The sequence below is a fragment of the Podarcis melisellensis genome (genome assembly GCF_964234715.1).
Source record: "Podarcis melisellensis genome assembly, chromosome: 14".
NCBI classification, from domain to species: domain Eukaryota; kingdom Metazoa; phylum Chordata; class Lepidosauria; order Squamata; family Lacertidae; genus Podarcis; species Podarcis melisellensis.
Genome location: NC_138546.1, coordinates 26,726,260 through 26,751,911, shown reverse-complemented (window position 1 = coordinate 26,751,911; position 25,652 = coordinate 26,726,260). Strand labels below are relative to the sequence as shown.

Below are 25,652 nucleotides of genomic sequence, written 5' to 3'. Positions count from 1 at the left end.
GAGGGAGAGAGAGAGAGAGGGAGAAAGGTCTATATAGCAGGCGCATTCTCATACTCTGGAGCGCTGGAGCCACAGTCTTGGAGAATCTGAAGTTGGAGTTCACCCTGGAGCACATTCCTGTGGTGTAGTAAGAACTTCCGCACTCATGAGACCAGAGAGGGCTGCAAGCCTGTGTGAAGGAGGGAACAAAACAGGGAGGAAGGTTTTAGAACTGCTACTGTCGGTTGTTGCTGGGATAAATTCTTCAGGACACGGGACATGCCAGGAGTCTCTTTTAGATGTTTTAGCCAGGCCCAGAAGGCTAAAAAAGGGAGTCAAAGTGATACAGGCTAGAATTCTTGTGAAGTTTAAATCTCTCCTTCCAGCACAGTGCCTAAATTGGGATGGTCTTCTCAGTAGAGATGGATGGATCTGCCAATATCACTTTCTCTGTAGGGTGCGTGCGTGCGTGTGTGTATACAGTGGTACCTCGGGTTAAGTACTTAATTCGTTCCAGAGGTCCGTTCTTAACCTGAAACTGTTCTTAACCTGAAGCACTACTTTAGCTAATAGGGCCTCCTGCTGCCGCCGCACCGCCGATTTCTGTTCTCACCCTGAAGCAAAGTTCTTAACCTGAAGCACTATTTCTGGGTTAGCGGAGTGTGTAACCTGAAGCGTATGTAACCTGAAGTGTATGTAACCTGAGGTACCACTGTGTGTGTGTGTGTATATTCCAATCTACATTCACATCAGTTGGGGGTTTTCTTTTGTTAAAATCCTCCTGAAAAGTCACCTGCATTTTAGTGCGAATTTCTCCTAATATACACACATTTTGCAAAGCGATTTCCCCTAATATATACATTTTCTGTATGTCTAACAGATGAGTTGTTCTGCAAACAGTACCCTAGGATATGCATTTGTGCACACTTTACTTGGCTGGAGAACTGGATTGCAAAGAAGCATGAATTTTTGAAGGGCTGCTAATGTTTCAGTTTACATATATTCCAGAAAGTGTGAATTAGGTAAACTTGCCTTTAAATGCAAACTGAATTGGATTTCTTCCTCATTCCTATTCCCCCAGTCATTGGACTGATTCTCTGAAGAGTGGGGGTGGGCGGGCTCTGTGTGTCTGTACAAGAATCTGTGCTGCCTGAACCCATCGTAGGCAAGCAGCCCCCATAAGGTTCCCCAAGACTGAATGCAACCCTCAAACCCAAAATAAAATAAAATAAAGGGACTAGTCACTTCTGCTGTAGATCATTGGCTTGAGCACAGCACCCCATGGTTGAATTCAACTGCACTTAACTGTCCAGGGGGAAGTCAGGTATCATATAAAGATAGGGCACAGACAAATTTAAAGGGGTGTGTGTGTCACATTGCCATCACCATGTTAACTTCCACTCTAAATGTGTTATTTTAAGAGAAGGTGGAAGGTGGAATGAGGATGAGAAAGATGGAACTATGTAGCTTTTTATTTTTATTTTAAACTTGGTCCTGTGTTGCAGGTTGGGGTTAAAAATGAGTCTTAGGCTTGTCACGACAGAAGACGGCAGCAACTCAGAGAACATCTGTAAGCCTACATGCAAATCATTCCTTACCAAAAAGCTGTTGTCTTTGGGGTTTGTGGTCAAGCTGAGACCCAGACGCATATTATCCTTGCGCTCCGACACATTGGAAAGAGTTACTCTTCCTTGGGAAAAGAATGCCAGAGTTAGGCATGTAGTGGAAAGGAGGAACAGCTGTAGAACAGGGAGCTTCAGAAAGTGTTTGTGCAAACTCTGTGCATTTTCCTCTAGCAGTTTTAATGCTTGGTTTTTCAGGAAGAGGGGCAGCAATCAGACCATGTATAAAACTGAAAACAATGTGCACTTACAGGAAGAGCCATAGCTCAGTGGCAGAGCATCTGCTTTGCATGCAGAAGGTACGAGGTTCAAATCCTGACATCTTCAGGTAGGGCTGTGAAAGGTTTCTTGCCTGAAACCTTGGATAATGGCTGCTAGTTAGTGTAGACAATACTGAGCTAGATTGATCAATAGTCTGACTTGGTCGAAGGCAGCTCCCTTCACTTACTCTCCCCTTTTGAACTTGAGAACTTGGTTAACTGGTAGCATCAGTCTAAAGCAGCATCAGCCTGAAACTGAAAAGGAACATTCAGAGCTGGTTGCCACCATGCTCTTAGGTCACCTACATGCCTTACCAGCATGCTTAACTCTAATTAATGCATGAAGGGGTTAAGACAATAGAGTAAGCTGTCCTGCCAGGCTTAGCTAGGTCACTTCCCCTCCTCTTAGGAGGAAGGGTTGCCAAGCTCTCTGTTCTCTCATATTCCTCCATGTGAACTCTGCCAGTAAGGAGGTCTAAACTGGATGCTCCAAGCTAAGACTGTGGGACTAAAGCAAGCCATCTCTGTGTTTCTATGCAAATTATTTAGAAAAATTTACCATTTTTGGAAGTTATACTGCCTGTGTTTTGTTGCTGTTGTATGGAAAAGCACATGAATCTGACATTTGAAGAGTTTATAAGTAAACAATTTTAAGCTTACCAAACATGTGGTCTCTTTCTATGCTAAAGGAAGTGTGGAATTTTAGGAACAACTTAGAAGGGGGTATTTTAAAGGTCTAACAGCCTATATTTCTATGCTTTGCAGCAGCATGTTTTGTTATTTTAATTCTCTCCTAGGGCTCTCTCACCAAACAATACTTGCCCCAAACCTGGATAGAGGCATCCAGGGAATAATATTTTTTATTATTTTACCATATCTATTTTTCATTTTTCATTTTAACCAACAAGATTGGCATTTCATAGAGGCCTGCTGGTTTCACTTCCCACTGAAAAATGTTCCAGGGCTATTTTGTTTAAAGACAAAATAGAACTGATCTAGTGGCAATCTTTCTTACCTATGCACAACTCAGAGAAGTCACTGGTAGCTATGGATTTGAAGATACATGTGCATTTGAGTGACCCTTAGCAATTTCAGTGGAGCACATACAGAAAAGATGCTCAAGGTGGTAGATTTTATCCCATGGGTTTACCTAGATTGAGCTTGGAACAGGTGCTGTTGGTTTCACCATTCACCGAACACTTGTACACATCTCCAGTCTTCTGTTGCCCACTGGTCTCATAAGGGGCTCCGACCACCAGCCTGGGGAGGAAAAAAAATTGAGGGAGGGGTAGGAGGAGGTCTTTTATTGGCCATTTCTGAACATCACACTTTTGACCACAAACACTGAAAAGCCTTATCACTGAATGGTCTAACAAAATACAGAATATAGCTACCTTATTGAAATATACAATAATTTATAAAGATCAACTATAAAAAAATGTATAGAACAATTGTCAGAGCTGCCTCTAGGTCCCAGCTCACAGAGGACCAACGCCAGCCGATTCCTCCCCCTCGCTCTCCATTTCCTCCCTCTCCCGTGCCTCTGCTCCTGAGCCCCTGACAACGATGGAGTATTTTTCTGACGTTTTGGAACGTCAAACACAAAGACAATCTACAACCATATAATTGTAACTGATAAAAAGAAGCAGCATTGCATTATTGTATTGCCTTTGTTGGTCCTTCATGGTCAGTTGTAGCATATTTAAAAATATGTTACAATAATAATAAAAATCAACAAGCATAGAAAGCCTCCGAATTGAGTGCATGCATAGGAATTGCTTACAATTGCCACTGTTTCCTTGCAGTCTGCTCCAACCCCCCAAATATTACACCATTCATTCATTCATTCATTCAGTCTTCACATTGGCATAATTTAGACAATAAAATCATAAAGGGGGGGGGAACTATCCATAAAACACTGGTAATCCAGATACATTAAACACATGAAAGTATTGCACCAAATAGCAATGCATTGTGGCCAACTCAGGGAAAATCCATTGAAATCAATGGGCCTAATTTAGACAGCTGAGATTCCTGCATTGCAGGGGGTTAGACTAGATAACACTTATCTAGGTTCCCTTCCAACTCTGCAATTCTATAATTGTAGTTGTGTCCATTGATTCCAATGGGTATTCTCGTATTAGAACTAGAATTGGATATAACCAGGAGTGGCTAACTTGCAGGCCACAGGCCACGTTAGTCCCCACCCTCAAAAAAAGGTTTAAATTTTTAACCAAGGTGAACTGAAAATACGTTGTCGGGGTTTGGTAGAGGACAGATAATAAATATCTCAAGTGTGCTGTGTATGCACCTCTGGATAGGGCCCATGCACTAAGCCAGTGCTGGGAACCTGTGGCAATCCAGCTGTTGATGGACTCCAATGCCCATCATCACTATTGGCCATGCTGGCTTGGGTTGATGAGAGTCAAGAGTCCAAGTTCATCCGGTTCCCCATCCTTGCACTGAGCCTTCCGTCCAGTTAAGTGGGCAGTTCCCTTTAAGAAACAAACAGCCTCCCCAAACCTTCCAATATTTGGACACTGTCTATTGCCTTGCTAGACCACATCATGCTGTAGTGTAGAGGATGCTTGCAGTCACTTTTGGATGAGAGAAGAGAGGAGATTCATTCCCTGCCCCCAACCACATTTAATATTTAAGGACAGAGTTCATTCAACTCCAGCAGAACCCCACAACAGCCGGGAATCATAAAGAAATCTAAACAATGACTAATTCCTGTTTGGAATGGAGATCTTTTTCAAATCACCCGGATCGAAATCTGGCAGGAGTTGAGAGTCTGGGGACTAAATATATCAGCTGATTAAAAAAGAGTTTCAATGCAGAGCAGGAAGCAACATCAGTCAGTGTAATTTCTGGGAAACAATAGTTGGTCTTTATATATGACATGGTGGATTAGATGGAAGGTCCCCCTTATCTTTGATGGGGGATCTGAACCAGGGGTTGGAATCCAGTCAAGCATTTCCACCCTACCCAGAAAAACATGAGGTACCACCCATTGGTACCGTGTCGGGGTTGGGTAGACTTGTAGAAGCTGGGCAGGCCTTCTTTGGCTGAATGCTTCCCATGGAGTGTGCTGCCTTCTGTTGCTCATGACCTGCTTTTGATGCTGCTAGAGCACATCATTGTATGCTACTGGAGAGCGCTGGCCCAAGGCTGGTCCCCTGGTAGAGACAGGAGAGGAGCAAGGCTCATTGCTTTTTCTAATATTTTTCTAATATGGGGGGCACACAGCTTTTTCTAATATGTCATATGTTCATATGATTTCTTGTCTTTTCTGTAATGTATTTTTATATATTTGTTCTTTAGTGTGAGACCTGTTAGGTGAAAGGTGACTAATAATTTCAATAAATGAATAAGACATTTTGCTGCCTGAGACAAAGGACAAGATATGGAACAAGCTTTTTTCCTGCTGCTCTGGAGGGCAGGACCCAAATCAGTGGATTCAAATGACAAGAAAATATATTCTGACTTAATAATAATAATAATAATAATAATAATAATAATAATAATAATAATAATTTATTATTTATACCCCGCCCATCTAGTTGGGTTTCTCAGTCCACTCTGGGCGGCTCTCAAAACAGAATATTTAAAACACAATAAAACATCAAACATTAAAAGTTTTCCTAAACAGGGCTGTCTTCAGATGTCTTCTAAAAGTCAGTTGTTTATTTCCTTGACATCTGATGGGAGGGCGTTCCACAGGGCAGGTGCCACTACCGAGAAGGCCCTCTGCCTGGTTCCCTGTAACCTCACTTCTCGCAGTGAGGGAACCACCAGAAGGCCCTCGGAGCTGGACCTCAATGTTTGAGCTGAACGATTGGGGTAGAGACGCTCCTTCAGGTATACTTAACATTAGGAAGAACTAATGAGCTGTTTCACAGTGGAACAGATGACCTCAGAAGGTGGGCCATTGCAGGTATTTAAGATGAGGTTGCATGGCCATCTGTCAGGGATTCTTTAGCTGTGGTTCCTGCATTGCAGGAGATTGACCATTGGAGCTCCTGGCAGCTCTACAATCGCTGCTGCTGCTGCTGCTGCTGCTGTTATCTACAACCCTATGATTCTATGATATCCTCCACCACACTTAAAGGCAACAGGCTAACTTAGGGCAGTGAGGGCACACACAGTTTGGCCCTACAACTCTCTTCCATTCAGTATCTTTTGCCTTAGGCAGCTGCCTCACTTTGTCTAATGGTAGGGCTGGCTCTAATACCGGAATACATCTATCATTCATGCAAAAGCCCTACCAAGGAATGTTTCTTCTACTTAGTGTTGTTGCAGGGAATCAATCAGGGATGTCAAATATCCCTCTGTATGGAGTGATGTGCCACATCTGGAATCCATGAGGGACCACTGCCAGCTGTTCCTCTGGATCTAGCTATGTGCAAGCTAGGCAGCTTTTCTGCAGCTCTTTCCTTTGGAAATGTCCAGGTCTCTGCTTCAAGAAGAGAGTGGCAGGTAAGGGACTGATAGATGGACTGTTTCTAAGTTTCATCTCTGAGACTGAGCCTGCCCCAATGATGATGATGATAATGTCATGCAGTCCTGATGAAGGACAAACCTCCGGGAAAGATTCCCCACAGGCCTTGGCATTATGGATTACTTTTTACTCAGAAGAAAAATCAAAATGCACTTGTTTTCAACCCAATCCCAACATCACCACCAGGCTGCAAAGGTAGCAACTGAACCGAGCATCTTATTTTTGAATTGCAAATAGGATGTCCAGCCAGCTAGTGAAGGAGGAGAGGAGATAAAGTTTTCAACAAACCGTGTTGACGCACCTCGTGGAGAACTCCTCAAATGCAGTTGTCAAGGCTCTGACATCTGCAGCAGCTAATCCCCATCTCCACCTTCAAAGTAACTGGGGGAATATTTCCATGGACGCTAAGTTTCCATGAGGCTCAATCACCACCGCTCTTTAAAAACTTAAAGTTCAACCCCAATGGAAAGCAATGTGTCATTGTCCAAGAAAGACAAAAAAAAATTATGTGGCTTCCTTTCATTTTAGGACTTTGCCTCCTTCATTGTCATGACTGTTATAGGTTTTGGTTTCCTCCATAGCTCTAAGCTTGAATGACTCATTTTTTAATGCTTTATATAGCTTTGGAATTGCGATGCCTCTGGAATTGGGTGGGAGAAGTTTAGGCTTGCTTAGGCAGCATTATTAAAATTCTAGAGGCAACCACAGAATGTTGTTGGATATCCAATCCATTCCCTCTTGAAATGAAGGGCCCTGCAGGAGAGGAGAAGACTCTGCAAAGGTGGCTGTTGGATTATCACTATTTTAAGAGACTTGTGCCAAGTTTCCTTTCGTTATCATCAGTGGGCCTCACAATGCAGCTTTCTTCTGGGCCAGAGTTCACCCCCTGCTATGGATTCCCTAATTCATGCTAGGTCAGAGAACATAAATAAAGCCTACTGGATCAGGCCAATGGGCATCTTGTCCAGCATCCTGTTCTCACAGTGGCCAACTAGATGCCTAAGGGAAACCTGCAAGCAGGATTCGAGCACAAGAGCCCTCTCCTCTCCTGTAGTCTCCAGGAACTAGGTAAAGGTAAAGGTGACCAACTCTGGGGTTGCGGCACTCATCTTGCTTTATTGGCCGAGGGACAGCTGGCGTACAGCTTCCGGGTCATGTGGCCAGCATGACTACGCCACTTCTGGCGAACCAGAGCAGCGCACAGAAACGCCATTTACCTTCCCGCCGGAGCGGTACCTATTTATCTACTTGCACTTTGATGTGCTTTCGACCTGCTTGGTTGGCAGGAGCAGGGACTGAGCAATGGGAGCTCACCCCGTCGTGGGGATTCGAACCACCGACCTTCTGATCGGCAAGTCCTAAGTCCTGTGGTTTAACCCACAGCGACTAGTTACAGAAGCATTATTGCCTCTGACTGTGGAGGAAGAGCACAGCAGCTCCCCACACTTACACAGCAAAGGGAAAAGTAATAATATTTAAACAATCAATGTTTATTTAATTACTTCATTCATGCAGCGGTTTGACTTCATCCCCAGAGGTGTACTTCATTGTCTCTCGAGACAGGCAGATGCCAACAGCAACTTCATTAAATAGCATATCTTACTGCTTCTGATAACGCCTAGAAACCATAATCATCAGCACAATATTGATATGCCGCTCTTTTGCCCGCCAGTGGCATATTAAAACCATAAAATGTCCAATAAAATGTCACCGTCAATCAAATCCATGTAAGGCAGAAAAATCACAACACACAAGGGCCAGGAGATACTGTCTCCTGGTCAGAAGTGCTCTCGCTAATCCTACTTTCCACACTCTTAGGGTCTAGAAACATGAAATGAAAAATACTTAAAAACAACAAGCCAACTTACCAAAAGTGGAACAATTAATGATGTTATTAATTGTGAACGTATGCATTATTTAGTATTCACCATGAACAAAAGCATTAATTGTGAATGTATGTCTTCACCATGAACAAAAAAAGTAGTCTATTTGAGATATTTATGTACTTCTTTTCAGGCAAACCTTATCAAGTGGTCTTAATATGAAATATTAAAAAGCATCGATTAAAACTATAGAAAGAAATGACAAGTTACAGGGGGAAAACATTCTGGATCAACTGCAGGACCTAGGTGAGGGTGGTCCAGTGAGTGGCCTGAGGGCTAAGACCTCTTTTGGTGGCCTTTGGCAACATTCAGTGCCCCCCCACTGCGCTCTCACTGCCTTCCCAGAGCCAGATAAGTGAGGTGTTGGGCTTTGGGAAGGAGGCATGAAGGCTCTGGCAGGGTCCTAGAGTCCCCCTTCCTCCTTCGCAAAGCCTAGTTAGCAGTTTCCCAGCTTTGGGAAAGAGGTGGGTGGGACACCAAATTGTGGGCTCATTCCCCCACCCCATGTGACAAGGCAGCGTGTGGCCTGTGGGTTCTGTGCTGAAGTACTTTTGCGGCCCACTTGGTATGAAAAGTTGGATTGCCCTGACCTAGATAGTCATCAACTCACCTGGCTGATGCAGTTGGCTACTTAGGAGCATCTGAGTGCCAGAGAATAGGCTGAATTCCTTGAAGGAAACCTGTGCTGTGCTTGAGGTGTGAATTACTAGCTGGTTGCTAGACCCTCCAAGCAAATCTTGCTTGTGGCAAAGCTTTTCATTTGCAAAACCCCACTTGCTAATTAGACACCTCAGAGTGATGATATACAAAACCAGATTCTTTTGTTGTAAAGGCATCAAAGCATGGCTGTTTTAAAGCCTTTTTCCCCCTTGCAGAATTAATGTAGTTTCCCCCCTTTTTTGTCTTAAATATCTAGCGTAAAACCAAACCAGCTGTGATGGGTCTGGTTATTTTTTCCAGTCGCTGTGTAGCATGCAATGAATGGACAGAGAATGAAAACTCTGGCTCTTATTTTGGCTCTTTGGACTTTGAAGCCAGAGGGACCTATTTTCAGCATCTACGCTCAGGGAAGGCCTGTAGGGAACTCTAGGAAATGTAGCTCTGCGAGGCGAATAAGGACCACGCGGGTGGTGCTGTGGTCTAAACCACGGAGCCTAGGACTTACAGATCAGAAGGTCGGTGGTTTGAATCCCGGCAACGGGGTGAGCTCCTGTTGCTTGATCCCTGCTCCTACCCACCTAGCAATTCGAAAGCACGTCAAAGTGCAAGTAGATAAATAGGTACTGCTCTGGTAGGAAGGTAAACGGTGTTTCCATGCTCTGCTCTGGTTCGCCAGAAGCGGCTTAGACATGCTGGCCACATGACCCAGAAGCTGTACGCCGGCTCCCTCGGCCAATAAAGCGAGATGAGCGTCGCAACTCCAGAGTCGGACACGACAGGACCTAATGGTCAGGGGCCCCTTTACCTTTACTTTAACAACTATTTGCACCCTTAACAAACTGCAGGTATTTAAAGTGATAGCAAAGCACTTTAAATACATGGTGTCAATGTGTCAAAGGCTGAAGAACTGTGTCTGGCTGAGGACAAGGTCTCTATGCTCTCCAGGGCAAATTTCACTGATGTCTGCTCCGTCTTGCAACTGTCACTTATTCCTAAATATTCCTTTGTCTACAAAAGAAGACAGGCCTGGTTCCTGGAGCCACGGGCAGAAGTGAACAATAACAGCAGCCAAAATGCAAAGAGCTCCTGAATTTCATTGGCATTTCAATTCTACATCTAATCAGCTGCTCACTGAAATAATAAACCGATGGGGGAAAGAGCTATACAGTTACACATGTTTAAAATACACACGTATATTGCATTTCCCAAAAAATATGTATGATTAATGTGAAAGACACCAGGGAGAGAAAAAAGAAACGGGTATTTTTGGAAAAGCAGACATGAAACAACAGAAGATCAGCTCGTTCTTTGCAATCAATGGAACAGTTAATCTCCGGCAGCAGCTCTGGAGCCACTAATTTATTCAAGATGGGGCTGGGCGGCAAATGAGAGCTGAGAAAGGGAGTGGGTTGCAAGGAGGGTTTCAATGGGTTTGGTTGGAAAGGAAGGGGTTGCCAGCACCCAACCACCCCTGAATTCGATTGAGTTTCCATTTAAAGGTGAACTTACTCAATTCACACTATCTGAAGCAATATGTTATCTTCACTCTGCTATTGATTTCACATGGTTCTTGGAAATTCGCAGCTTCTCCGAATTTTGCGACGCAGTTCTCCAGCCAAGCAATGTGTACAAAATTGCATATACTGGGGTATCATGTGCTTAACTGATGTATTTTAACTATTTTTAAAAAAATAGTTTGATTTTTTAAAATCTGTGTTTTGTAATGGAAGTGTTGGAAGCTGCAACTGAATCCGAGCTTGGGAGAAAGATGGGATATAGATAGATGATAGATAGAGAGATAGATGATAGATAGATAGATAGATAGATAGATAGATAGATAGATAGATAGATAGATAGATGATAGATGATAAATGATAGATAGATAGATGATAGATAGATAGATAGATAGATAGATAGATAGATAGATAGATAGATATAGATAGACAGATAGATAGATAGACAGATGCACGCACGCACGCATGCACGCACATATATATACACACACATTAAATAATATTGTAAGTATTAAGTGCACTGGTGTGTGGGTGTGGGATTCTGGTACAATACCTCCTTCTTCAGTAATATGGAACAACATGGCTGCTCTCTTGGAATGGGCCTCTAAAAATCCACAAGACTTGAGCAAAAATTGGAATTCTTCCAATGGGCGTTGCAAAAAAAATTCCAGGGCAGGGTGTTATATTACGTTTATAGGCTGGATTTGAAAAAGGACATTAGGGGCTTATCACTTTCAGTCAATTCCACCCCCTGCTCCAACCCCCCGGCTCAGCCAGCTTTCCCCTAAAATAAAATAGACAGCATTGTGATCTGGGGTCTTGAACCTGCATTTCCACAGGTGCCTGCTGTGTTCAGATCAGTACTGGGATGCAGGTGCTCCTATAAAACATTCTTATGCAAAGGTTTCCTTGCAGGATAATATATCAAATGAGACTGTTTGCGTGGCGAGTTCCCACCTCCCACCAGAAGAAATAAAGACACAAGACACCATAATTAAGGTTAATGGGTGAAAAATTGGCCACAACTTTATTGGTTACAGGTGCTGAGCAGTATTGGCCCAGGCATTGGTCCTAATCGACTATCCGGCTTCAGGCTGTCTGCTTGAGAGGCCGGGAAGGGTTAACACCAGCAGGGGGAGCCCTGCTGATGCACATCAACTAGGCACTCCCCCGGGTCACCGCTCAGGGGCGTGCCTTGGGCCCTGGTCTCCATAGGCTTCGGATGGGGCCACGCCCCCGGAGTCCTTTACCGGACTACCCTTCACAACCAGGGGTGGTGATGGCATTCCTCCCCCCCCAACTACATAACAATACCCTGACCAATGCCTCACCACCAAACCGTGGAAGTTGTGACGATTTGCTACGAGGTAGACGAAAAAACCAAATGGCCAGTGCCAATTTGCCAAGTGGAAAAATTCCTACCAGGTCCCTTAACGGCAACCAACCAAAGTGTCCATAACAAGGTCAAAGATAAACCCTAAAGGGAGGGTGGGTGGGAGATTCCCCAGCTGATCGGTGGCAAAGAGGAAGCTCCTCTGCCACGCTTGCATTAAATGCGGCAAGCCGCGCCCACTGAGCCAGCCGATACGCTGGCCAGGGGATGATGCGGCAGAGGATTCCCCCTGTACGCGCAGGGCTGTGAGCCAGCCTCCGTGCAGGTGTTGTGGGCGGGAAGCCCACAACCCCACCTCCTCCCTAGGGTCGGAAGTGGCTTTCTTAAACATATGATGAATTTTAGAAATAGCCCTTACAGCTGTCTCTCCCGCAATTGCAGTGGAGCATGTAGTCATCCTATTGCCTGTCTCAGGTGATTCTTTTTTTTTAGTGTACAGAAAATGAATCACAGAATTCAAGAGTTGGAAGGAACCCAAGGAGTCATCTAGTCCACCCTCTGCAATGTAGGAATTGCAACTAAAGATGCAAAATGTGACCCCCTGGTCCCTTCCAACTCTACAATTCTATGATTCTATGTACCATACAGGTCATAATTGTGGTTCTCCTTTGTAACCACCTTTCGTTTTTAATTCCCACTTTCCCTTCCCTTACAAGCTCAAAGTAGTTTGCTTTTCCAATGTTTAGGGTTTTTTCACTCCAGTTCCAAGCTCAGGCCCTCTCTGAGCATTGAGCCCAAGCTTATGCCTGTTTACTTGGAATCGAGCCCTACTGATTTCAATTGCTCCCAAGTCGGTGGGCGCAGAAAGATGGTCTTCCCTGCCACTTTTTACAGCCTTATTAGTGAAGGAACTGTTTGTGGTTTGGGAAAGAGGTTTTGGGGTTTTGCAAGATGAAAAGAGCCACAGGCCTTGTGAGAAAACAAGCTTGGAAGAGTTGCTATGCAGGCCGCCCCATGACCACAGAGTCAGCAAACAACATCTGAGCTGTGCTAACTAACACCTGTGAAACCAGACTGAGGCCATGTGGAAAATGAATTAGCCTTCCCTTGTTCAGGCCCTGGCAATGTCTAGGCTCATATCGATAGGGAAAAGAAGCCAGGATTGGTGGATGAGGACCCAGCTATTTCCATTTCAGAATGGGGAAAACCAGCATTTCATTTCTAAGAAAGAATGAGCAGGTGCAGGCAAGCATATTAGGGATGGGGAAGAAATATGATTCAGTTCACATGTAAATGCAAATCAACCTAATTCACACTTTCTGATGCAGGACGCAAACTGAAACACAGCCGTCCTTTGAAATTTGCGCTTCTCTACATTTTGCAGTATAGTTCTCCAGCCAATTAATGTGTACCAAAATACATACAGCATGGTAAAAGGTGCACAAAAGTGCATATATTGCTGAAAATGCCATACAAAAAAGCATATTTTAGAGAGAATTGCATTTGGAGAATTTTGCAGTACAGTGCTGATGAATTTTCAAGAGGGTTTTTAAAAAACAGTAATTTGCAATTGTTTAGTCGTGTCCGACTCTTTGTGACCCCATGGACCAGAGCACGCCAGGCACTCCTGTCTTCCACTGCCTCCCACAGTTTGGTCAAACTCATGCTGGTAGCTTCAAGAACACTGTCCAACCATCTCGTCCTCTGTCGTCCCCTTCTCCTTGTGCCCTCAATCTTTCCCAACATCAGGGTCTTTTCCAGGGAGTCTTCTCTTCTCATGAGGTGGCCAAAGTACTGGAGCCTCAGCTTCAGGATCTGTCCTTCCAGTGAGCACTCAGGGCTGATTTCTTTAAGAATGGAGAGGTTTGATCTTCTTGGAGTCCATGGGAATCTCAAGAGTCTCCTCCAGCACCACCTTCTGCCCCATCCAGGGCAAAAAGGGCTGGTATCACCTGGTTACTACAACTCCATGCTCTAAGAATCTGTGGCCCTCCAGCTGGTAGACTGTAGCAGGGTTTGATAACTTGTGGGTCTCCGTATGTTGCAGGCTCCAACTCCCATCAGCCCCTGCAGGCAGCATGGGCAGGGATGATGGGAGTTGTAGTCTAGCAACATCTGAAGGGTCAAAGGTCTCCTCACCTCTGTTTAAGCATCTCTTTTTTTAACTGAATTGTTTACAACTAGAATGCAACAGGTATTTCCGCAGAGGATGTGCAAAATACAATGCCATTTCCCGGAAGACCTTTCTTCTCATTTTGTTGGCAACTCAGGAACACAGGAAACTGCCTTATACCGATTCAGACCGTTGGGTCCATCTAGTTCAGTATTGTCTACACTGACTGGCAGCAGCTCTTTGAGGTTTCTGACAGGGGACATTTCTGGCCCCTACTTGATGAAATTGGGCATTGAACCTGGGACTGTCTGATTGAAAAGCAGATACTCTACCAAGTGGCTCCAGCTGGTTGCCTTCTAGCAGCTCATACCTTTCCTTAGGTTAAAAAAAAAAATGTTTCCCCAATGGGATAATCCCCACAAAAATATTCTCTTTAATCTTTAACAAGCAATGAGGTGACTTTACTTTCTTTTCCCAAGTCATAATGAGTGTTTTCTTCCTGTTTTAAATCAAGCCCTCTCATCCAAATCTGACACAACTGTAATCTAAACAGATGTTCTCAGTGACTGTGGCTTTGGGCTTGGAAGGGATAATTCTAATTACATAGCATCTTCTGAGGAGTGCATCTCTTAATTCACTGCTTGGCATATGGAAGCTTCTTTGAATCATCTCTCCATACTGCTTTGAGAGGGTGGGAGCTGATCTATAAAATGGGTTCTTCAAGACAGGCTGGCAGAGGTTGATGGGAGTTGTAGTTCAAAACATCTGGAGAGCTGAGAGTTGGGGGAATGCTGCTACAGTTAAAGAGCCCCATGTGCCAGCTACATTGGGGTTGTGATATATTGATAAGGGCTGCTTTGCTAAACCCAACAAAAAACACCCATTGGAGGCAATCATGAGTTGCATTATGATATCAGTGTTTCAGAACCAAAAATACTGCATAGAATGGTTGATGAATCAATAGTGCGATGCAGCAGCAAAACAAAACAAAACAAAACACACCAGCTAATGCATTTCTATGCTACATCAAAAGAAGTATAGTGTCCAGATCAAGGAAAGTCATATTACCACTATCTTCTGCCTTGGTCAGATTGAATCCTGATTTTGTCTTCTGTGGCATTAGTTACCCCTCTCAATTTTGTGTCTAGTGCAAATTTGATGAGCATTCCCTCAATTCTTTTGTCCAAGCCATTTATAAAGGTTTAGAACAACAGCAAGCACAGGACAGAACCCTGCGGCACCCCACTTGTCATTTTCCCCCCAGGATAATGAGGAACCATTAGTGAGCACACTCTGGGTTTGGTCACTCAAGAAGCTCCAAATCTACCTAACAGTTATCTTGTATATCCCACTTTTTACGAGCTTCCCGCAAGAATATCATGGGCGACTTTGTCCAAAGCCTCACTGAAATCAAGATACTCTACATTTACAGCATTCCCCTGATCCACCAAACTTGTAACTCTAAACCAATAAAGAAATGAGACTTGTCTGGCCTGACTTGCTTTTGGGAAACCCATGCTGGGTCTTAATAACCACATCTTCTTTTTCTAAGTGCTCATAGACCAACAGTTTAATTAAATCTGTTCTAGGACTTTTCCTGGTATCAATGTGAAGTTGACTGTTTAGTAGTGGAGTGAACTATAGTGGAATGGACAATTTCAGAAGGTGGTGGACTCTCCTTCATTGGAGGTTTTTAAACAGAGGCCTCCATATTTTGAATATATAAAGAGGGAGAGTCATACTCCTCCCATCATTCACTCCTCAATGTGGCTGGGCTATAGAGACTCATCTTAAAAACTTAACTACATGTAACTGCATCTCTGTATTTTTTTTATATATACTGAATATGCTCCATGTATAGTTGTTATTGTTTGTATGGTTATGTCTTAGTGCAGGGGTTGTCAACCTGTGGCCCATGGGCCGCAAGCGACCCATGGGGGCAATTTAACCGGCCCATGAGCCCCCCCAAACTGAGCCACCTGCTTGGCGAGTCCCCATGCGCTGTGCTAAACTGGCATGGCACATAGACTCACTTCCGCAGTGCCGGAAATCGCATGTGTGCATTCCCAGATGCCGGAAATTGCGCCTGCGCATGCCCAGACACTGGAAATCACACACGCAATCTGACCAATGGAGAGATCTCTGCGGGACTTTACCAGCCCAGGCAGGTAAAACCTTGCCGAGCCCTGTCTTAGTGTGTCCATATGTTTTTGATAAAATCAATTTTTTTAATAAAAATAGCAGAGATCTGTCGTGTGTGATCTAGCCAAGATTCCTGCTTTGCAGGGGTTGGACTAGATGACCCTTGGAGGTACCCCTCAATGCTACAATTCTATAATTCTATGATTAAGTCCATATGCGATGGGAAATATCAGTTGTGTTTACTACAGAAGGAAGGCCTATGGAAGCCAATGAATCCTCCTTTGCTTTCATGACAGAATACAATGGGACCTGTAGTTTGCAGTGAGCACTGAAATGACAATAAACCACAATCCAAGCAGGAGACAAAACCAATTTCTTTGGCGATCCAGAATTTCCAGAGTGGGGAAAAATATGTGCGAGAGCATTCTGTCGAAAATCTCTTTGGCTCCCGCAATTTGAAACAAATTCAGGAACAACAGTTCAGTTCTGGCAATGCTTTGTTATTTCTAGAGTTCCTTCCTATGTAGAATATTAAGTCCTGAGCTGAACTGGGCTGGGAGGGCAGCAGGGTGATTCACAAAGGTTTTCATATCCTTTTGAAAAGCGGGATCCTATTCTGTCCCTTTAATAGCCTTGGGAATGGCTGCTGTTAAAGTATGGAAACATCAGTCTCTGAGCTTTCCTGCATTTCATTTTTCTCTTACCTCACTTTTTTTTTAACAACTCCCCCTCCCATCCATGTGGGACCCTGCAACTCTGGATTATGCTGAATGCATGATGAAGTGGCCGGTGTTTCATGAAACCTAATGCTGCAGTTCATTCATTCATTCTTCATTAATTAAATAATTGTTATAAATTATTATTATTATCAGCCTTCCACCCTAAGGTCCCTGGGTGGGTTACAGCATTAAAATCAATTTAGAAAAAAATTAAAATAAAATCATCATTATTATTAATTTGCTAGTTGTTAAAGTGTCATAAGACTCTTTGCTCCTTTTGATGCAAAAGGCTAATACAGCCTGCTCCCCCCCTGTAAACCGTCTCTGATGTGCAACACAGATTCTTCCACATGGAGGGATATATACAGTATATATTAAAGGCCACATAGCCCCTTTCCCCATCTGTAGTTCAAGAAGCCCTTGACCCATGCGATTCTGTGTTGAACAAGAAATGAGGCTAAAATCGCCACTCATTTTTGCACTCCTGAACATCTACCAAGACTGGGGGGTGGGGGTGGGGGTGGGCAGTGGTGCAATTCATATAGCTAACCCTATCTTTTTTATTTTGTTTATAGGTTCATTTTCTCATTCTCTTTGCACAGTTATTTTGTGTGTGTGTGTAAAAGTTGCAACAACAAAATTAAATAACAACAACATTAAGATAATAAAGGGCTGTATCCAATTAAGTCCTATGTAGAGAGTAGACCCACCGAAATTAGTTGTGTCCACTAACTTCAATGGGTCTACTCTGAGTAGCCCTAACATTGGATGCAACCCAATAAGAATAAGAATAGTCTATCCTACCTACCCTCCTTCTCCTTCCCCTGCTCCCCCTCTCAAACCCCAAACTGGTGCATCCAGTCGCAAGCCAGACCACCAAGGACTGACAGCCAAGAAAGCTGGGGAAATGACTAACTCCTTTTCCAGATCAGCACAATTATTGCTGTAAATCTTCAGAGCAAATTTGATGCGGCTTCCCCAGAGTCCCTTTCCCTTTTTTTCACATTACAGTAAGACAGAGGACGTCATGTCTGCTCCTGTGATTACCCAAAGTATAGGAGGGTTTGCCACCAGCTCCTCCGAGCTCGTGAGGTAACCAACAACACAGGCCTGGGAGCCCTGCGGCTCTCGGGCTGGATTGGGCCTCTTTGAGATTCCTGCTCAGCCACGAAGCCGCTCTGTGCCATTTTAAGGATTAGAGAGACAAGAGACCGAGAGATGTAATGCACACACTGAAGAATGCTAGGCAGCAAGGGCTTGTCCTTTCAGGAGAGTGGGGCACAGCCCCACCAGCCTCCCTCTGTTCTCAACCAGCCCCCACCTGCCTGCCTCCTTACTTACAACCAGTCCAAGGTGGGGGTCCCCATTCCCGTCAGCTTCCTGCTCCCTCAGTCTCTGTGTTGCCTTTGTAGAACATAAGAAGAGCCTGTTGGATCAGCTCAGTGGTCCATCTAATCATCCATCCTGTTATCACAGGGGCCAACTAAATTGTGGGAAGCAGGACATGAGCACAAGACTCAGAGCCCTCTCCCTTCCTGTAGTTTCCAGCAACTACAGAGACATTACTGCCTCAAACTGTGGGGGAAGGGCACAGCCATCCTGGCTAGCAACTATTGATAGCCTTCTCCTCCAGGAACTTGCCTCATCGTCTTTTAAAGCCAACCAAGTTGGTGGCCATTACTGCAGACCCTCCAAGTGTCCCTATTTCCCAGGGACAGTTCTGGATTTACAGAAGCTGTTCTGGTTTCTGATTTGATCCCAGAATGCCCTGTCTTTCCTCAGGACGTCCCTGTTTTAATTGGAGAAATGTTGGAGGGTATGAAGTTGTGTGACCCTCAAGCCAAGGAGATAAGTAACTATACAGTAATACCTCCGTGAACATCCGCCCCGTCGAGCGTCCATTTCGGTGAATGTCTGCAGCAAACCTGGAAGTACCAGAATGGGTTACTTCTGGGTTTGCAGCTCACGCATGTGCAGAAGCGCAAACCACTCCGTGTGCATGTGCAGAGCAATGCTTTGTCAAGAGTCCCTTTTGTCGAGTGTCTGGGGCTCCAGAACTAATCCTGGACTCAAAACAAGGTACCACTGTATACTGAAGACAGCCCTGTATAGGAAAGGTTTTTTTTTAAAAAAATGTGTTTATATCTATTGGAAGCCACCCACAGTGACCGGGGCAACCAAGTCAGATGGGCAGGGTATAAATAATAAAACTGTTGTTGTTGTTGTGGAATAGGGCATTCCTATTTTCATCTGAGAAATGTTGGAGGGTACTGTGTCCTGTAGGAACAAGTTCCACAATTCATCTGTGTGCTGTACAGTGGTACCTCAGGTTACAAACGCTTCAGGTTACAGACTCCGCTAACCCAGAAATAATACCTCGGGTTAAGAACTTTACCTCAGGATGAGAACAGAAATCATGCGGCGGCAGCGGGAGGCCCCATTAGCTAAAGTGGTACCTCAGGTTAAGAACAGTTTCAGGTTAAGAACAGACCTCCGGAATGAATTAAGTTCTTAACCCGAGGTACCACTGTATAAAGATACATAAATGTTGCCTCTTATTCACCTTTTCTCTTAAAAAACAACAACAACAAAACCCTTCACATTTGGGGAAGGGGACAGGCCTCTCATGACTTGGACAGCTGTCACATACTTCAGCAACAGTAATCAAATCAGGGAACATAAAAACTCATTTCACCTTCCAGGGTTCAGGGTGAGTTTCATATTCACCGCCCGCTTTGCTCTCATGAGGAGATGCCATTTCTTTTCAGGATGAAAAATGGGCTGTTGCAAAATATCCGAGGCTAAAGTATGCAATTAGGTTGGACTTTTTTATTTTTAAAAGATGATCTTTCAGAATTAGAAAATGGTCACGTCAGCATTTGGAAACACACATGTGCAGCAGAGGCTGAAGGAGAGGAGAGGAAGCCAGGCAGACTCTTCCTTTTCCTGGAGCTGCAGGCGAGCAAGATCACCGGGGGAAGAGGAAATCCAAGTTTAATGGAACTGTCAGAGAAAAGAAAGGTTGGGGTGGGAGAAAGGAAATGAGATGAACCCTATGAGAGCTGAAGGCCTGATCTTTAGAACTCAGTCCAATGGTTTTGGGCCAGTGATCCACTAAGAGCCACCTTCGTAACCCAGATGGATGCTTGGGTAGGTAGGAGACCTGCTTCCATCGTAGGCTGAGTGAGTTTCAGCTTCTCAGCCCCACTCCTTCCCCCAAAAGATCTTCAGTAGGTCTTCTGCCTTGCAATAGTTTGTTGCTGTTGTTTAGTCATTTAGTCATGTCCGACTCTTCGTGACCCCATGGACCAGAGCACGCCAGGTGCTCCTGTCTTCCACTGCCTCCTGCAGTTTGGTCAAACTCATGTTCATAGCATCGAGAACACTGTCCAACCATCTCGTCCTCTGTCGTCCCCTTCTCCTTGTGCCCTCCATCTTTCCCAACATCAGGGTCTTTTGCAGGGAGTCTTCTCTTCTCATGAGGTGGCCAAAGTATTGGAGTCTCAGCTTCAGGATCTGTCCTTCCAGTGAGCACTCAGGGCTGTTTTCCTTCAGAATGGAGAGGTTTGATCTTCTTGCAGTCCATGGGACTCTCAAGTGTCTCCTCCAGCACCATAATTCAAAAGCATCAATTTTTTGGCGATCACTACTGGCTTGCAACAGTAGGAAGCCCCAAGAATGAGGACAAAAAAGCTGTCTGAATAAATTTGCCATCTTATTTCTGTTTATATGGCATCACAGAATCATAGAATTGTAGAGCTGGAAGGGACTCCAAGAGTCATCTAGTCCAGTGTTTCCCAACCGGTGTTCCGCGGCACACTACTGTGCCGTCAGACATTGGCTGGTGTGCCGTGGGAGGGAGGCGGGCGAGTCGGGCGGTGAGAGGCGGCGGCGGCGAGGATCCGCGTCGAGCCGGGGGCGGCTCCGCGGTGGTGGTGCCAAGCGGCGGGGCAGCGCGTGCAAAAGGGAGGAGCGCGAGACAGCGGAGGAGGAGGAGGCCGGCATGTCCGGGCAGCAGCAGCAACAACAGCAGCAGCAACTCCCGGCGACGGCTCCTCAAGCCCCGCCGCCGCCCCCTCCTCCGCCCGCTATCGCTGCCACCACCACAACAGCCGCCGCCGCCTCAGTTGCCGCCGTCCCTCAGTCCCTCGCTCTGCTGCCTCCTCCCACCCCCAAAGCTTGGAGGTTCCCCGGCAAGGGGGAGGGAAAAAACTTTCACTTTCGTGCGTCCCTCCCGGCGTGACGCTGCGCGCTGACGTCACGGGGCGGGGCTTTAATGGTGGTGTGCCGTGAGATTTTTTTTCAGTAAACAGGTGTGCCGTTGCCCAAAAAAGTTTGGGAAACACTGATCTAGTCCAACTCTCTGCAATGCAGGAATCACAGCTAAAGATTCCCTGACAGGTGACTATCCAACCCTGTTTTAAAACCTCCAATCAAGGTGAGGTCCGCCACCTTCTAAGAGAGTCCGTTCCACTGTTGAATGGCTCTTACTGTCAGAAAGTGCTTCCTGATGTTTAGTCAAAATTTCCTTTCTTGTAACTTGAATCCATTGGTTCGGGTCCTACCCTCCAGAGCAGCAGAAAATTAGCTGTCTCCATCTTTCATGGGACAGTGTTTCAGAGATCTGAAGATGGCTATTATATCACCTGAACATACCTCAAATTAATACAGAATCTGGATAAAATGGAATTATGAATGAACACATCTTCAGTTGGAACGTGGGTGGCGCTGTGGGTTAAACCACAGAGCCTAGGACTTGCTGATCAGAAGGTTGGTGGTTCGAATCCCTGCGACGGGGTGAGCTCCCGTTGCTCAGTCCCTGCTCCTGCCCACCTAGCAATTCAAAAGCACGTCAAAGTGCAAGTAGATAAATAGGTATCAATCCAGCTGGGAGGTAAACGGTGTTTCCGTACACTGCTCTGGTTCTTTTTTAAATATATATATATAATTTTTATTAACAGGCCAATCAAATCACATTATTTCCAAATCACATTAGTTCCAAATTATACAGCCAAATTTTTAAATTTTGTTGGGGGTACCCATACTTCAAGCTCCGAACGGGGGTCCAAGCATCACTTTTATTGCTGCTTTAATTAGACAGTTCTATCCAGTTCTATCCGGATAGTCTCTTTATTACTTTCTTCATCTTCTTGTTGTTATTGTATATTCCTTTCTTTGCGATCTCTGATAAACTTCACAAGCGGGTTGAAAGCAAACATCCTCTGTGTGGGTTTTACACTCTCCAAAAATCATATCACATAGGGACAGCCGCCATTCCACACCTCCGTAAAGTGGTTCACCAGACGTAGCTTAGTCATGCTGGCCACATGACCCGGAAGCTGTATGCCGGCTCCGTTGGCCAATAAAGCAAGATGAATGCCGCAACCCCAGAGTCTGTCAAGACTGGACCTAATGGTCAGGGGTCCCTTTACCTTTACATTTACATCTTCAGTGGAAATGGCTTTGGGTTTCATTATTCTGGTCCCAAGTATATAAAGAAATATCTGAAATATTTAAATCATTTGTTCAGGCTTCCCCACAACTGTCATTACTGAATATGTGGATGGACAGCATGGAAGCTTGTCACTCTGCAGAGCTTGAGACATGGATGTGAGTGAGATGCAACTAGGATTTCAGTAGCCCAGCAATGGAAAACCTTGGAAAACCACATCTGTCTTTGTGGTCTAAGAACTTATGGACTTTGGCTATTGCAGAGAAAAAAATACACATGAACTATGTGTTTCCAGGGGAATGGTGAATCCAGGCTGCTTTTATGTTATGTGATGAGATTTTATTTCCTATGCTTCAGGCTTAGATGCTCAGCATTCACCATCCACGCCAGCTCAGAAAATAGGGATGTCTTGATTTTATTGGTGTGTCACCATTTCTATTTCTTAATAGTTACTGTTTGTTGGTTTTGTATAAGGTATGATGTAATGCCCTGTTACTGCACTTTGGGGTTGCTAACAATGTTAATCGAGGTTTAGATGGACCTCTGGGTCTGATGCAGTAAAAGGCAGCTTCCTATGATCAGGGGCAGGACGCAACAGGCTGCTGCCAGCTCACAGCCATGCTAAAGTCCTGGATTTCTCCATTTTTTAAAATATCAGCAACTCTCTCTTCTGCCCATGTAAGGAGAGAGGGACATCATAAGGGGCCACCAAGTTCCACCTCCATACAAGTGGATTATCACTCTGGATTTCTTATCTCTGTGTTGTATGCCAGTGGCAACTCCAACCCATCCAGGCCTGTGTCAGAATCCCCTGCATTGACCCTTGCCAAGGGAGCCGCTTACGTTACCAGCACGTATGTGGGGGTCTGCATTCCATACACAAGTTTCAAAGGACAGCACACCTATCAAAAATGTCTCAGACCACTTCAGTAGCTACAACATGAAAACAACAGAAAAAGCAAGTGGCGTTGTCCAATGCAACCTGGTTCAATATCAACAGACTGTGACTGGGCTCATTTTGAAAGAAAAAGGAGGCTTATTTTGAAGGGTGGGGGAGAGCCAAGGCCACTTAATGAGGAAGGAATGAACTCAAATTGCCGATCTGGAAAGACAATGAAGAGAGAAGATGATCTAATGTGCTGGCTGGATTTTGGAGCAGTGCAAATTACGTCTCCCACCCCCTCCCTTGGAATTTGGGAATCTGGATTCCTTCTTTTTAGACTTTCCACTACCTTGGTTATATTTGAACCCCCCTCCTCCAAATGTGTAACTCTTGGCTGTCTGCCCCCGAAAGCCCTGCTCAGATCTTTTATACATGCTCAGACACAATAGAAAGAGACCAGCCACCTCTCTTCCGCTCTCTAAATCCCTCTAAATCAGCCTTCCTCAATCTGGTGCCCTCCAGGGGTTGCATTACTAATGTAGTTGTAGTAGTATAAGCAGTATCACCTGCCCTTCACCAACAAGTCCCAGGGCGGATTGCAACAATTTGAAATTCAGAACTGAAAAAGAGTTAAAGCAGATTACAGTCACAGGAATATGGTGGGCCCTGAAAGCACAGATCTCAGGCATCAAAAACCAGAGGAGAAAGAGGTGTGTCTTCAGCCTTCACCAAAAGCTGAAAAGTGAAGAAGCTAGACACACCTCTGTCGAGAGGGAGTCCCACAACTAAGGGGCTGCCACAGAGAAGGCCCTCTCCTAGGTCATCACTATCCTGAATTTCTGAGGGAGGTGGAACAAGCAAGAGGGCACCCCACCCCCAAGCCCTCCAACAGAGTGCTAAGTTAAAGTCACTTGTATACTTGTTCCCAGTGCTATTTTTCTAGAAAAAGAGGTGCCAGAACTCATCATGAACACCTCCCTTATTCTTTTATAATGACCATGGCACCCACCTGACAAGTGCTGGAACTGAGTTCCGGTGAATTCCGTCGGGGGGGGGGGAGCCGTTTGTTCTGCTGACAGAATGTTGTTGCACAAGAGGCTGCTGGTAACTTTGTTGAGCGACAGATGGCTTAATCTGTTGCATTTTGAATTTCTACCAGCACAACTGCCTCACTGAGATGCTCTGTTGTGCGGAACTCACCCACCCACCAGTACAAGAGCCCTTGCAGATGTTCTGAAGGACAACTTTGGTGGGGATGAGGGCCATTCCCCTCCCCCCTGCACTGCCGCCTGCTCATCTCTCCAGACTCATTCAGCACTGGAACTACCCTGGGCTGTCTCCAGTCGCTTCAGCAGCAGAAGAGGAGGAGGAAGAGGCAGTGATGGCTGGTGGCAAAGCATCCCGGGCTGTGGGGAGGCAAGGTAGTGGGAGGTCCCTGTGATATGGGCTCTGCCACTGCACCAACCTCCCTGCCACCTTGTCCCTTCCCTACTTGGTGTATTCTGTATTGGGAAGCCAGGTGAGTAACACCGTCTCAGCCTGCTGGCCGCCAACACTTACACCCAAAGGAGGCCCAAACTTCAGGCTCATGGCATTTACAGAACCAGTTTGGGATTTCTCATGGATTCCACATCTTATACAACCAAGACAGCAGATTTTTATTTATATGACACACATAAGTTATCTGAGGGAATTTCAAAAAAAAATATCTTTGGGGGGAAAGACACCAAAGAAAGAATCCAAGATGCTCAGTGAGCTTAAATTCCTCTTTAAATACTTGGTCGGATGCCAGGATTTGTAAGAGCTGTTATTATAACCATCTTCCCTCCACAGCCCAGAATTTCTCCGTTTGCCGTTCAGCTGTGTGATGGTGCCTTTGCTTTCCCTCTCGCTGGAATTCTGGAATCTTTGCAGGCTGCCTTTCAGGGATGGTCATCTGGTTTCCCTCTTAACATCACGCTGCGGCTTTGCTCTCTTTTCCACTGCGTCTGCCTCCTGCCAATTTCACATCTAGCAGAGCTGGCTGACAGTGGCACCGCAATCGCTGGGATACTGGATCCTTTGGTAGCGAAACATACGTCTGTTGGTTTTGTAGTATAGATGGCTTGTTTGTTTAGTGATTCATACTTTGTGAGTCATGGTGGGTTTACAATGGCTTCTTCCTCTTTTTTTTGCTTTTGGGGTAAAAACAAGAATCCTTAGCTCCTTATTTTATTGCATGGGGTTCATTTTAGGCATTTGAGGAGAAGGGAAGGAGCTTTCAGAGTTTGCTCTCTCTCTCACACACACACCCATTACACAAAGATGGCAATGTCTCCACAGATCTAACATCACAGATAAAACTTTCACACCACCTCAAAGAGAAGGTTTGTTACTGGGAATCCATTCACACGTTCAGCTGCCATGGAACACACACAAGGAGATGGGGGATCTTCCATTATAAGCTCCTTCTTCCCAATATGCCTTGGTGCAACCAGTAACCTCCAAGGCCCCTAACAAAACCTTATTTGAACAGGGCCGGTCCTACCATTAGGCAAAGTGAGGTAGAGGTCTCAGACGGAAGATGCTGAAGGGTGGCAATGAGGTGTTGA

At 45.1% G+C, this 25,652-nt stretch overlaps 1 protein-coding gene across 1 annotated transcript in view; it reads right to left on the bottom strand.

The window, feature by feature from the left end:
* Window positions 1-25,652, bottom strand: part of ITGA11 (integrin subunit alpha 11) — a 90,035-nt gene that overhangs the window by 50,449 nt on the left and 13,934 nt on the right. Inside the window, exons 3-5 of the mRNA XM_081888419.1 lie at window positions 3,012-3,121; window positions 1,578-1,669; window positions 55-169 (exon numbers count right to left, since the gene is read on the bottom strand). Of these exons, the coding sequence (XP_081744545.1) occupies window positions 55-169; window positions 1,578-1,669; window positions 3,012-3,121 (317 nt within the window). The remainder of the gene's footprint in view (window positions 1-54; window positions 170-1,577; window positions 1,670-3,011; window positions 3,122-25,652) is intronic.